The sequence below is a fragment of the Sus scrofa genome, chromosome 2, assembly GCF_054392235.1.
Source record: "Sus scrofa isolate SSC_HxYL_T2T_F1_AM1 chromosome 2, Sscrofa_HxYL_maternal_Yorkshire_Landrace_v2.0, whole genome shotgun sequence".
NCBI lineage: Eukaryota > Metazoa > Chordata > Mammalia > Artiodactyla > Suidae > Sus > Sus scrofa.
In genome coordinates, this window is record NC_139384.1 from 140,881,421 (window position 1) to 140,896,851 (window position 15,431).

Genomic DNA, 15,431 nt, shown 5'->3' on the forward strand with positions numbered 1-15,431 from the left:
TCAGTGGTAACGAACCTGACTAGCAACCATGAGGACGCAGGTTTGATCCCTCGCCTTGCTCAGTGGATTAAGGATCCGGTGTTGCTGTGAGCTTGGATCTGGTCTTGCTGTGGCATAGGCCAGCTGCTATGGCTCCGATTCAACCCCTAGCCTGGGAACCTCCATATGCTGTGGTTATGGCCCTAAAAGGACAAAAAAATAAATGAAAGAAAAATAAAGATGTGGTTGTTCTTTCAATCACAAACTTACCTTCCCCTATTCAACTCTTTCCCTTTCCTGACCTGCACGAAGCTCAGCATCCCGCCATGTGCATCATGGCTACAAGTTAGAGGTGCCCCCACTCCCTCTCTCTTCCCCCACAAGCTCAGTAGTGCTTCTCAGTGTTGGCCTCCTTGATGGCCGTGCAGGTGCCTTAGTTCACCTCTGATGGAGGCATTATGTGGCCAGAGCCAGGGCTCCCTGAGCTGGGAGAGGGGCCCAGCCTACACCACCAAGATGTTTCTAAAGGCAAGCATGGCTTGGAAAGACTCAGCTGAATGCCCTGCTGTCTTTGTTTGCTCACATGCCCTGGCGCTCTTGTTGTGGCAGGCTGGCATGGGGTGGACTGCTCCATCAGCTGTCCCAGCGGCACGTGGGGCTTCGGCTGTAACTTAACATGCCAGTGCCTCAACGGCGGAGCCTGCAACACCCTGGACGGGACCTGCACCTGTGCACCTGGATGGCGTGGGGAGAAATGTGAATTTCCCTGCCAGGTAGGACCCAACTAGGAGGGCTGGGAGGAGATGATGCCAGAGGGTGAGCTCATTTTTGCAGATTTCTTGATTTGAAGTGCCTGAGTGTGAACCAAACCATAGTAACTACTACAAGAAATGAGGTATTTGAACTCAGATTGGATATAGGCTAAGAAAAGGGATAGGTGTGGACCTTAGTTATGCAGCTTTGGGAGAACCCCTTCCTTCCTCTCTGCACCATTCCCCCCACTCCCCTCTATTATCTCTGTCCTAATATTCCCACATCTTCAAGGTAGCCAGTCAACATCCTTTGACAAACACCCAGTGTATGTCTGTCAACCCTCCAAATACTGTGTTTCCATTATAATGGAAATCCTCCAGCCTTTGGGGTGACAAGTGGCAGAGCCTTAATTGAGGGTGGTGATGGTGTCACAGAAATGCACACTGAGATAGTGAAAGGTTGCGAAACAGCCGTCTTTTAACAGAAATTATCTCTGGAGTCATATGAACCTCTATAGATTTCATGGCTCAGTGCTGACTTCCTTCCCCCTGACCTGCTTTGGAGACACTCAGTCATCAGAGCCCTGCACCGTGTCACTCTGTTGCAGGCCAGCAGAGGGGCAGTGGGCAAGTGCATCCTATAGTAGAGTCTATTCACTTTCTTTCTCTCCAGCTCTGGGCCGTCTCTTTGCTATGGCTCTTTGTCCCCGTTATGGTTCTTTTCTTCCGAGCCATTAATCATGCTCCCAGCAGGGTATGCTCTCTGCCTCTGGGGGATCATCTGATGGCGAGGTGACACCTTGGCCCTCTGAAATGGACCCCTCCGGGGGGCCTTCCACGGAGCTCTATTCTCTCTGGGCTTCCTCCTCATTAAGTGCAACCCATTTCCCAGCTAGAGAGCATCCCGCCAGGGCTATTCCATGCCCTCCAAATCCAGGACCAAGCTACGTTAGCTTTGCCTTAGGTCATCCAGCCGTGAACAGATCATCAGAGCTCTGACATGGGCTCAAAGATCACCTTTCACTCCCAGTCTGAGTGTAGACAAAACAAAGCCCCTGGCACTATCTTGTCGTTTTTTAAAAATATTATTAGATGTGTTAGTAAATCCGTGAAGGCTGAAGATGGTTTAGTGATCCTACTGTGGCGAAGCTAAATCCTAGAAGCCCAAAGAATCAATACCAGAGCCGACAATTTTTTTAATATTTGATTTTAATAAGTACTAGACAAATGATGATGCCGTCTAATACCCACTACCTGCCTAACACCAGTTCCAGGTACCTCTGGGTGATTTTGCAGCCCCTGCTTCTCTTAGGGTTTGGTGGTGTGAGAGGTTTGCAGTGCCTTCCCTCCGTGCATCAGGACCTGGCAGGAAAGAGCAGGGCTTGTAAATGCAGGGCTTTCATTCCTTTCCCACAAACTAAATGATCACGTCCGTGAAGAGTCTCATCTCCGCTGGACCACCAACGCGGATGTGCCTGTGAAAGAACACACGAAGGTCTGGGAGAGAAGGGGGGCGGTGCCAACACATGCTCCATCCTCTCCCATGAGGATGAATCAGACTAGTCTGTGTTGTTTAGATGCCATCACAGAAAGGAGGATGTTAATTAGGAGAAGTAACAAAAGACTTTGCTGTTCCCTTATAGTTCTGTCTATCTCATTGGCAATTTATGGAAATGATCTTAATGCAGTTGTTTTTAAAAATTTTAGATCTTCTTTATGTGGGTCAAGGCCTTCCCTTTTCACTAATGAATAGAAGGCCTTGTAGGAGAAAAAGATTCTGTAACTATGTATGATGACTGATGTTAACTAGACCTTCTGTGGCAGTTGTTTCACAACATACACAAATATCAAATTATTATGTCTTACACCTGAAGTTAACACAATGTCTGTCAGTTATACCCCAATGGGGAAAAAAAAAGAATGCCTTGTAGGGAACACTGAACATATCTTAAAAAAATCTTCAGGAAGAGAAAGATATTTTTATGAGTTGTGGCTTATGATAAGAAAGATTCTTTTTAGTTAATTGGCATGTTTACATATATTTGCATATATGGACATCAGCATAATGGTATAGTTGGTTTTACCATTCATATGCTAGACATAACCTTAGGTTTGAGCAATCTGAAAACACTGACCTCCTGCAGCCTATATTTTGGGAGCAAGAAGACATGGGAAGAGATGACGGCAGTGTGTTTTGGGAGGGGAAGATGCTGTTTCTGAAACGGTTGGTCAAGGTCCCTTTTGTCCCATCACTCACTGCTGTCTTCCATGCAGGATGGCACGTACGGGCTGCACTGTGCCGAGCGCTGTGACTGCAGCCATGCGGACGGCTGCCACCCCACCACAGGCCATTGCCGCTGCCTCCCCGGATGGTCAGGTGAGAGCTGAGGGCACACTTCTTGAAATGGAAAATGAGCCAATTTGCACCTTGCACTGTTCCTTGCTACTTCAGAAAAACACAGATCAACTTTTCAGAAAAAAATGAAAATATGGGCACGTCTCCAATAAGCTGACATATTTGACCCAAGAAATATTACTGCCAGGCCTAATTAATGTGTAATCCAGGGATGAATTTTTGTTGAATCGTGCAGAAGCAGTACTCTTGAGCTTCAGGAAAGGCCCGAGTTATCAGAATTTAGGCCAATATGAGGGGGAAAATGTAAATTGCTGTGAAGAGTTTAGCAAGATCTCTGATATTTTTGAGCATTGAGGAAAGAATAACTGATATAAACCATAAGACAATAACTAAGTTTGCCTCAGTGAGGCAAAAATATTACATGGTAATGTGGTTAATATCCAGATGTTAAAGTATTTATTACTAGAAGTATTTTTTACAACAATGTAAGGACATTATTATAAACATTTTTATGACTTAAATGATAAAAATCCATAATATGATTGAGTGCCAATTTTCTAATCTCAAGGTGGAAGTTTCTCCTTATTTATATGGCTTCATGGTTTCAGCCAGGGGGTTTATCAAACTAACAGTAGTCTTAGAAGAAGCAGCATGTTTTTCCTCATGATATTCAGACTTGGGATATGGCACTAAATTGCCCAAGCAAATCGAGATCTTGCTTTTCTGTTTGACACATCAAGTGTATTCTAAGAGACAAAAGAAGCCAAAAAATAGAATTTTAAATGCTTATTAAGAAAAATGACTAATAGGAATGCAATAAGAAATTTATTGGACAGTGGGAAGAATGAACTGAATCTATTGATGAATATTTCTTCCATAAGTAAATTGAAATGTTAGTTGTTGATGTGCAACCTTAGAGTGAAATTCTGCTAAACCGAAGACTGGATTAGAGGTAGATAAATGAACCAAAACTTTCTTTTAAAATTATCTTCTCATTAGAAAGCATTTGTGTGTGTGTGTTTGTATGTGTTGTATTTTTATCTAAATATATTTGGGTATATGTTCAGAGAAGAGAGGGAGATTTTGTAAGACAGAGCTGTTACCATGTTTAGGATGCTTCGTTATGCCCCCAAACGGTTTTTCTGCTTGTCCTCTATAAAAACAATGGGTGATAACAAGCCAAATATTCTCTTCGTTGATAGTTCATCTTGTCGGCAGATGGATCTTTCAGAGGAGAACCTCCTGCCTCCATACCAGAGGTGTCCTCTTTAGGAAATCATGGCATGGTCTTACCTTTTAGCAAAGGCGCACACAAAAGTAATCCTTATTGAGTGCTTACTACAGGTTCACAGCAGAAATGATTATTTTCTTCTTTTCACAGAGGAGGACACTTAGGCAAAGAGAAGTTTGCCTAAGACCCGGAGTCAGTAAACATGAGAGGTGGGATTTGCACCAATGCTGTCCCACCACGTAGCCAGCTCTCTTACCTGTTGCATTCTACTGCCATGTACAGACTTAGTCCAGAAAGTGATGAGGGAGAAGGCAGTTACTGAGATTTACTTTCTGCATAGATTAGACTTCTGATAATTATATGAAAGGACCGTGGTGATCAGTGCTGACAACTAGCAACCTCTTTGTAGTTAGGTAGTAGAGAGGTAGATATATAGACAGATTCACATATCATAGAATTCACCTATTTAAAGCATACAGTTCAGTGGTTTTCGTGTATTCGAAGAATTGTACAGCCATCATCATTATCAATTTTAGAAGATATTCATTGCCCCCCCAACCCCGTTACTACTCATTAGCAGTCCTCCATTTATCCCCAACACACCCCCCCCCTCCGCTTCTCTCTACTATGGACAACCACTAATCTACATTACTTCTGTAAATTTGCCTATTCTAGATATTGTACAGATTCATATAATATGCAGTGTTTTGTAACTGGCATCCTTCTCCTGGCATGTGTTTATAAAGTTTATCCATATTGGAGCATGTATCAGTACTTCATTCCTTTTGACCTTCAGATAATAGTCCATTGTATGAATAGACCTCATTTTATTTACCAAGTCACCAGGTGATAGACATTTGGGTCGTTTCCACCTTTTTGACTATTATCAAAAATGCTGGCATGAATATTTTATGTACAAGTTCTTATGTAGATGTATATATTTTTGGTACACACTTAGCGATGTAATTGCCGAATTGTGTGGTAACTTACATTCCTACCAGCAAAGTATGAGGTTTCTATATTTTCATACACTTGTTATTATCTGTCTTTTTGGGTATAGCCCTCCTAATGGGTGTGAAATCTTGCCTCATTGTGTTTTTGATTTGCATTCTCTCAGTAAATAATGACGTTGAACATCTTTTCATGTGTTTATTGGCCATCTGTTTATCTCCTTTGTAGGAATGTCTATTCAGATACTTGGCTCATTTTTTAACTTGGGTTATTTGTCTTTTTATTATTGAGTCGTAATATTTCGTCATGTATTTCAGTTCTATGTCCCCTTATCAGATATATACTTTGCAGATATTTTCTTTCTTTGGGTAATTTTTTCACTTTCTTGATGATATCTTTGCCACAGAAAAGTATTTATTTTGATTAAGTTCAGTTCATCTATTTTTTTCCTTTGTTGCTTGTACTTTTGGTGCCAAATCTAAGAAACCACTGCTTAATTCAAGATCACAGAGATTTAGGCCTGTATATTCTTCTAAGCATTTTGTAATTTTATCTTTTGCATTTAGGTCTTTGGTCCATTTCAGGTTTGTTTTTATGTATGATGTGAGGTAAAGGTCCAGGTTCATTCATTTGGATGTCAATATCCTGTTGTCACAGCACCATTTGATGAGAAAACCATTCTTCCCCCCCCCACTGTATTATCTTGATACCCTTGTCAGAAATCAACTGACCATAAATATGAGAGCTTTTACTTTCTAGACTCCCAGTTCTCTTCCATTGATATACATGTCTATCTTAATGTCAGTAACATATAGCTTTGATTGCTATAGCCTTGTAGAAAGTTTTAAAATTGGGAAGTGTGGGTCTTCCAACTTTGGTCTTCTTATTCAAGACTGTTCAACTATCCTGGGTCCCTTGAATTTCCATATGACTTTTTGGATCAGCATGTTAATTCCTGCAAAGAAACAAGGTAGAAATTTAAAGAGGATTGAATCTATAGATTCAGGAGAGGAATATTGTTGGCTTAACAAAGTCTTCACATCCTTGGACACAGGGTGCCATCAGTAATCTCTACAGTGGTGTCTCTCGGCCCTTGGAATTTGTTGAAAGCTTCTTTGGCTTCTGATAAGAGGAAACTGAAACAAACTGTCATGTGGTTGATTTCCAGTGTCTGAGAGCTACCTTGAGAAACAGATCAAACCTGGTATAATAGACTTTCTTTTCTGTCACTTGAATCTACCCAGAGAAACAAGGACTTCCTAGCCCTTTAGTTCCTTCTTGACTTGGAAAGGCTGAGATAACTCTGCCTTCACAATATGAAATTCCACGTTCCCCTGTTTCTGTTTAGCTCTCAATTACTAAGTGTTAAAACGACGCCACTCCAGGGATTAAACCAAATTTTTTTGGACTTCACAAGGGTTCTTAGAGGGCTCAAATGGAGTGGCCAGTACTAAGTTCTCGATGACCACAGTGAATCAAATGGCATTTTGAACCCCCTGGCAAATTCAGAACTCTCCTAAGCAAGAAGCCACATTGTTTGTTTTGGGCCATGCTACACCACATCTTCTTTTGTCCTATGAATATAGAGGAAATGTGAGCTGTTCCTGAACACACCAGTCATGGCTCAAGTATCCACCTGCTTTGATGCTTTAGAACCAGCCTGTGAAGGGGCTGCTCTAGTGTACACGAGAAAAGCAGGAGATATGATTTGGCCTGAAGCCAGCCAGAAAATGTGTTAGTTGCATTCCACAGTCTGGGTCATGGGGTAAGACAAATGATCCCATCTAGCCTTAGACCTGTGGAGCTCCTGCGGGAATGCAGTGGCTTTTCACACAACATAATCTTGTAATCCTCTGTCCATCTGTGACTGGTCTACTTCTCCAAAGGGGAAGAAGTTTTGCTGCTTCATTTGTTCTCTTACTTTTTGCCCGCCATCTACCGCTTCGCTTCATGGCTCCAATGTCTTTATTTCTCTGGATCTTCTGTGTAGGTGTTGGTCAGTAAGTATCTAAGGCTACCGGGAATGTTTTTTAAGAGAGATCATCCATCACACTCACAGAACATACTTGTATAAGCACATATATACATGTATATAGGAGAAAAGAAAGATCCTAAAGTTTTGAAAACCCCCTGCAGTTGGATCAAGGACTGGCTTATTTTTCTTTTCTTTTTCTTCTTTTTTTTTTTTTTGTCTTTTGTCTTTTTAGGGCCACACCCATGTCATATGGAGGTTCCCAGGCTCGGGGTTGAATTGGAGCTGTAGCTGCCAGCCTACCCCACAGCCACAGCAATGCAAGATCCAAGCCACATCTGAGACCTACACTACAGCTCACAGCAATGCCGGATCCTTAACCCACTGTGTGGGGCCAGGGACTGAACCCATGTCCTCATGGATACTAGTCGGGTTTGTGAACCACTGAGCCATGATGGGAACTCCAAGAACTGGCTTATTTTTCTAAAAAAAAAAAAAAAAGAAAGAGATACCTAGAGCATCATTTCATTGTCAACACTGGGTAGGCTCATAATTTTTCTTCACAAACTTGTTTTGAGTAAATACCTCATAAGGACCTTTCTCAATATAAAGAAAGCTTTGGTTTTGGTTCAGATACCAGGTTTGGAGCAAAATAAATAGCCTAAGTCCAGAGAAGCCAGTAACTGATTCTGTTTCCCACCCGTTTCATTGTGGAGTTTGCTCTGGCTGAAATGTTGAGAATCGCTGGACAGGGTGGCAGCGTGTGGGGTGACAGTGAGGCTTTTATAAAGGAATCAGTGAAATTTAACACAGGGACCTGTATTCTTCCTGTGACCAAGTCATCAAGGTGTGTAGCGGCCCCCACAAGGCTCACCCTTGAGGACACCGTGGGGGAGATGATCAGGCCTAAGAGCATGGAGCCAGAAGTAAGAGTCAAGAGAGCTTTCTCCCTCTTTAAGAAGAGGCCACGTTGAGGCAGTCAGGCACTGCATGATATACGGAGCACATCAGCTTGGTTTCTTACCTGGGGCTCATCAGCCATCCTCATAACGTCACCCTCTTTTCCAATGTTTGACAGTCCTTCTCTCTTAAAGGAAATGAGACGCTTATTTATTTCCACTATAATTGACAGTCCTATTTTACCTAGTCATAAAAGAAGTCTTTAAAATGTGCTGCTAAATATGAGCCCTAATAAAAGTTGAATCTGACATCCCAGAAGCTTTTTCCCAGAGAAATGCACCATTTTTCAAAAGAACAGACATGCACTTTATTGTATATTATTAATTAAAACCTTAGTTTATTGGTATATTTAACCAATAGATTACTTTATCAAATAGAGGCAGATTGTGGTTTTAAAAATGGGGGAAAATGAAATACCATCAAGGTATAGGCTGTGTCGGTCCTTCTCCAATGCCTCTGCCCCCCCCACACACATACACACACACACATACACACACACCATTAAAATGAGACTGACTTTCCAAAATCATTGTTCTGAAATTTCAGGTGTCAGTGAAATATAATTAGGGGTGTGTGTGTGTTCAGAGTAGTGGAGAGATATGCTTTGTGGCATATTCTCCAAAAACAGGAGACACGTGCTATTGTTTTGTTTTTCCTTCCTTCCTGCTCTGCCTTCAGTCAGCCAGATCACCTCTTGCCTTAGTGTTACAGCTAATCAAGATTTTATTCCAGCTGTCTGGAAGCGTGTTGCAGTCTTCAGCTTGGTTTCTAACCCTGGCTAAGATCATCCTCACCTGGGATGTTCTCACCTTTCACTTGTATGTTTCTGGTCCCTTCTTCACACCTACTGAATGACAGTCTGGAGAGTGGATGAGGAGGAGGAGGGAGCCGTTGCAGGCCCATAAAGCACCTTTTGTGCAAAGTTGGCAAAGGTTCAGAAATCCCTCAGGGTGTGCTTCTTGGCGGTAAAATGCAAGGAGCTGGATTTCTGCTCTGCCTTAGCCCTTTAGCCAAAGGTTTTTGTGTAGTGTACAACCTGTATGACCCTACTTGGTGGCCCTGTGTGTTATTTTAAAAGTTGCGGTAGTTCCTGTTAGCAGCTCAGCAGGTTAAAGATCTGATGATGCTTTTGTGAGAATGTGGGTTTGATCCCTGGCCTTGCTTAATGGGTTAAGAATCCGGTGTTGCTGCAAGCTGCTGTGTAGGTCACCGATACTGCTTGGATCCAGCATTGCTGTGGCTGTTTCTAGGCAGGTAGCTGCAGCTCTGCCATAAGAGTGGCCATAAAAAGAAAAAAAAAATTAAAATAAAAGTTGCCCTGAGAATTGCAGTGGCTGGCCTCTGCTCGGCCTTGCTACTCTAGTCATAGATGAGGTCAGGGTCCAGAGGGGCATTTTGGTGGACAGAAAGCCTCAGAGCCAGTGGCAAAAGACTAGAGGAGCCTTAGCAATACAGTCCTACCCGAATGAAAAAGCTAAATGCTAAACTGAGAGAAAAGAGATGAAGATACCAAATCAACCTCTAGGATTATTAGGAAAGAGAGTGGGACTAGCAAGGCAGGGTATCATGGTGAGGAGGGGGAGGGAGAGTAGGAAGAGAAGTGGGGTGCGCCTCTGAGCCCAGCCAGGGAGGGGGCATTAGAGGTGGAAAAGCTACAGGCAGGTTCATGAGAGGAAGCCAGCTTCTCCAGTGTTCCTGGCAAGCAGAACCAGGCCTGCAGGGGTCCCAGCCCCTCTCCAGAAGGACAGCCACCCTTTCTGGTTTCCCCCATATACCAAGTTTGACCAGCCCAGCCGAATAAGTGAGCTGCTATTTTGGGTACTGATCTGTGATGCCTGAATTGTCACAGAGCAGACCTACCTTGCTCTGTCTAATGACGCAGAAGTGCAAATTCAAGTGCATGTGAGTTTTAATCAATGTGCACTTCACCCAGTTACAAGTGCAAATGACTCGATCTCTGACCCTTCAGGCTATTGGGAGCAGGAGGCAGCGGGACTGGACCGTATCCACACAAGCATATGTCTGTCTGTCATGTGGTCTTGGGGGTGATTTAAAAGCAGAACGTGGATGCCCTAAAGTGAGGGTGCCAGGGAGGGCTTGTGTTCCCAAAAGCAAGGCTGCAGAACAAGCCAACCTTCCAGATCCCCCCATCTGCCCAGCATTCTGTTCTGTTTGGTTTTATCTTGGCCTGGACAAAGGCAAGCCATGTTCTCTGGTGTTTTGTGTCGCTGTCGCAAAGGCAAACATCTCTAGTGTATATTATCTATTTATCAAGATTTTTTTCAACTTTGGTGACTGTATAAAGCAGGTGATTTTTAATGGACCTTTAACATTTATAGTATCCAAAAAAAAAAAAAACATTTATAATATCCAAAGAGAAAAATTTGATTTAACAACCATTTGCTGAGGGTCTCCGTGTTATAGGCAGCCACAGAGTCCTTGCTGGGAACAGGGAGATGAGATGGCACCAGCTCCTGGCTGCAGAAAGAGGCTCACATTTCTCAGGGCTGAGCCTGTGTGGGTTGAGATGGATATGCCAGGGAGTAATGCCTCCACACCGCGGTATGCCTCTGCTTCAGTGTCCAGAGGATTAGAAAGGCAGAACAACGTGATGACTAAAGACTTGAGTTCCTCTCTCTTACAATGACGAGGCCCAGTGATTATGAACCCATCTCACTCCTTTGCTCTCATAGATGTTTAGTAGCTCGTTGCTCGGTAACAAGACATCAAATCAAAATCATTTCCTTCATTCACTAGTGCTTCACACATTGTGATCCTGGCATCAGGAATATAAACAATTAAGCAAGATGAGGAGTTTGGGTTAGATCTCTGCGAGGGAAAAGAATGACACCTCGGATGACTTATTTACTGCATTCAGACAATCACAAATGCCTAGTGAATGCCGATTTCGTGTGGAGGCTGCAGGCATAATGCATCAGGCATTAAATGCAAGAACATTTCTTTAGAGCTGCTTAGCTGAAGTTTATCATGATCCCTCAGCCATTGCCTAGCAACTTGTAAAGGCTATCAAAGAGCTCTTTGTCCTCAGTCCTGGCAAAAACAGTCCCTCACAGATCTCCTTATCAGCGTTCGAACATTTATCAGGGAAAAAAATGCTTCCACCGAACCAGAGAATGCTGCAATTTAAAGATATCCCCTACATGTTTTGTCCCTTCTTCCAAATATTGTAGGAAGTTGTTTCCTAAAGTAATTCATTTTAAAACCTTTATCTTTACTTTGATAGACACTCCAAAAGAATTTCCTCAACTGGTCCCATTATTCTTCCATTGCATTATAATCTGGGCTAACCTTTAAAAACACAGACCTGAGCTCATCAAAGTATGTCTCATCCCAACTAAGTGGGGGAGACATTTCCATCCTCTTAGCTGGGTAGGGTTCTCGTGTTAGGTACACAGAATATAAATATGTTGGGTTTCCTTGTTTGAGTAGTCTTCTCACCATTTCTTCAAAGAAGCAAAGAATGATTGAGTTGCCCCATCCAGTTGGAAAATGGTCAAGACCGTCATGTTGGAAAGAGGAACTGGGCTTAACTACTCATCCGACAGACATTTATTTACACCATCCATGTGCTAAACACCACAGTGAACAAAAGCAGGCACTCTCTCTCCCTTATGGGAAGGGCTAGAATTCATATTAGCCTGGATGGAGTCTGGAAGGGGGTGGTCTTTCATGTGCTCTCTCTCCTGTACTTCTCTGAAATTCAGCTTCCCCTGCATCCCACGTGCCACTGATTTAGCTCAAGACCTTGTCATTCTTCATACGGATGGCCAATAGGCACATAAAAAGATGTTCGTTGTTGCTAATTATTAGAGAAATGCAAATCAAAAGTACAACAAGGTATCACTTCATACATAGTCAGAGTGGCCACCATTAAAAAGTCTGCAAATTGCAAATGCTGGAGAGGGTGTGGAGAAAAAGGAACCCTCTTACACTCTTGGTGGGAATGTAAATTGGCATAGCCACTATGGAAAACAGTATGGAAGTTCCTCAAAGAATGAAATATAAAGTTGCCATGTGATCCAACAATGCCACTCCTGCTAATGGCCACTCTTTTTATGTAACCACTGTCTGGCAGCCCAGATGCCTTTCTAGCTTTTCCCAGCACCAATTCCAGCAGTCCTCCACGCTTAGGTCTTCTGAAGGGTAGACACACCCTTCTGAGGGCCTAAACCTTGCACCCACCATTCTGTTAACCTGGTCCCCTCCTCCACCTTCACAAGCTCTCTCCTCCCTTGTCCACGATCCCCAGGCTTGGTGGTCGGGCCTCTTCCAAGGCCATTACTACTCTGGAAATGGAGCTCTTAGGGAACTTCTCATCAGCAAGCAAGCGTTTGAGACCTCTTAAATGTTTATTGAATGGAATTCTCTTTTCTGTCCTTGACAAGCAAGGAAACAAAAATATAGGACTTCAGCAAGGTTAGCAAAGAGTAGGATGAGATCATTGGAAATAATTAAGGAGTATACACACACACAACACACAGCCCCCCCACCCCCCAAAAAAAATGGTTAAAGCAAACTTAGAATTCCTTATCCTGGAGAAATATTCACTGTGAGGTTAGCCTAATACAGAGGTCACATAGTCGGCCATATACCAGGTGTTACCTAGAGAAGCATTTATCCCAATATCGCTCTGCATGAGCCTCACTGCCTGAAATTCCACAATTAGAGATTTACTTCTTAGGCTCTTAACATGTATGTTCTCTTAAAATATTAATATTTTTCTATAGAAGATAATGCCTCGGCAGTAATAAATTTGCCTTAGCCTTTTCTGACTATTAGATGAAGTTAGAGATGATAGAGGAGGGCACAGAGGCCCAAAGGGGAGGAGTAGCAGTAGGAGGAAATGGTGCAGCAAGAGGAAAAAACACAGCTTCATTCCTTTTCTTGGAGTTGCCCTGTGACGGAGACATGCTTTATATGTGTCTTCAAATAGATTTATATCTGCAAAAGGATAGATTAATATCTGCAAAACGATGACTCACTTTTACTCATGACAGAGAAAAAGAAAAGGAACTGAATTTTTAGGGGGCAGTGATAATAGAATTGTTATAATTTACTTCACAAGGAAAGACTCCTTTGCAGTTCTAAAATAAACATTATTTAAAAATAAGCTTGTTTCTGTTGATATATGCTCCTATGATTGGGGACAGAAGGTCTGATAGATGATCTCTGCAATTCCCTGTGACTCTGGAAATGAAATGATGGATAAATCATGTGAAACCAGGTTATCTTTGCAATGAATCTCATTGCTCTACTGGGGACCTTGTTACTTTTGTGAAAATTACTCGATAAAGTTGATTGTAACTGGTAGTTATGCTAATCAGCTGGACAAACCTATTAGAGAAGAGGAAACAGATGAGAAATAAAGGATCACTTTATTCTGATTTGCCAATCTGCCCTGGAGTCATTTTTCTTAACCTGCTCTGATTGAGAATGTGCTAATTAATACATCAATCATGATCATCTCTAATGTGAAAAGGTAGCATATACTTTTCAATCTGAAATATATTCCATTCCATCTTCACTGCATTCGTTAAGTGTAATGTAGAGATTTGGTAAGAAGTTAACAAACTAAATCATCAGAGATGGATGAGTATCTGCCTCCCCCAAACCCCACCCCACAAAACATGGTCAAAACTCAGGACTTATTTTTTTCAGGATGGTTTTCAGATTAACCAGATAGTCCCTCAGCTTCCACTTCTATGGAATCCTCAGTGGGATTTGCCCGAGTAGCTCCAGACCAAAACGGCCAGGGTTGTCTGGATCTCGGAAGCAGCTGTCGCATTTTAGCTGCTGTTAAATAGGTGTCCTGGCTCATGATCAGAGCTCAGGACCTGAACTTGAAGAGAGAGTGAAGCCCATGGCAGGTTACCTTTATGGGCATGTCTCTCCACTTTGCAGAACAGCCTTTAGGTTTGCAGCCTCCTTTGGAAAGTAATGCACTGCTCAACTGATTTGGTGTTTCTGCTTAGGAGAGCTCAGAATCAAAACACCAGATAAGACACTGTGGCTGCTTTGTCACTTTTGGGGACATAGAATTTGCAATTTCATCTCAATTTTTCAAAAGAGGTTTGGAGAAAAAGATCGAATATGTGTGAACTCAAGAAAAAAAAAAAAAAAAAAAAAAAAAAAAAGCATGGCAGGCCAAAATGCTGTATTTGACTCTCTGGGGAACACTTAAACCCCCATTGGCTTCGAACAGGCCTGATCGCCTTTCTTCAGCCAGCAGTCCAAGCTAAAATAACAGTGTGTTGTCAGTTCAAGGGAGACACAATGAGGTCTCTGCTCTCTCATGCCTGCTTTACTGCCTGTAGTGTGTGGGAGACTTTCAGATGGAGAAAAGCAGAGACAATCAAAAGAGGAGTTATTTCAGTAGAAACAACTGCCCACCCATTAGCAAGGTTCACGTTATGGGTTGGGGCTGCTTCTGTGTGAAGGTTCAGGCCACGGTAACTTTTCTCCTAATCAGTTTAGGAGCAAAAACTGTAATACAACCCATGGCCTTGTCAGCCTCTTTGGGGCCCTGTAGGGTTTGTGTGCTGGAATCCTCCGAGTGGAAGCGTGCTTGTTCTTCCTGTGTTTTCACTGGGTCTGAGGCCAGCAGTACTAATTATAACTCATTCTTATTGCCTCTCAATGCAAAGAGCATTTCTTTGAGTTGGGAAGTATTCTGACTTAGAAGAAAGAGGCCCCTATGGTATTTTGAATACGAATTGACAAAAGAGACTTCCATTTACTTCAAATAAAACCTAGTGGTTGTTTTTTTTTTTTTTTCAGCTTTGGAATTTCTTTGTGTTTCCTTTAGGCATTTGTTCACTCATGACCAACTCTGAAGTTTCTGTCTTTCCAGATTGAGAGTTAAACACCTGCATATGGATCCATAATAATCCCTAGCTCAGACAGCTAGGGATTACAGCTATAAGTAACATCATTTGTGATATTCTGCCCGCATCTGCCTCAGGGCAGATTAAATGTTTAAAGATGAATTTGGTGGCACAGATTTGTATATTTTTCTGTCTTACACAATGTATTTTCAAAATATTTTAAGATTGTGTTTATTTGTGTGCTTCGGGGGAAGATTTTCTTTGTGTAAACAATTTAACCACCTTTTGCTTCACCCTATCTTTTTTTGCTCTATTTCTCTATAAAAACAGAGTGGGAGAGAGAGGAAGTCACTAAGGGCTCCATGATACAGTATTTTTGATGAAT

At 42.4% G+C, this 15,431-nt stretch overlaps 1 protein-coding gene across 8 annotated transcripts in view; it reads left to right on the top strand.

The window, feature by feature from the left end:
• MEGF10 (multiple EGF like domains 10) overlaps positions 1-15,431 on the top strand; it is a 174,152-nt gene that overhangs the window by 132,887 nt on the left and 25,834 nt on the right. For all 8 annotated transcript variants that reach the window (XM_021084704.2, XM_085014442.1, XM_085014441.1 and 5 more), the window contains exons 12-13: positions 589-752; positions 3,006-3,108. In XM_021084704.2, coding sequence (XP_020940363.2) covers positions 589-752; positions 3,006-3,108 — 267 coding nt within the window. The remainder of the gene's footprint in view (positions 1-588; positions 753-3,005; positions 3,109-15,431) is intronic.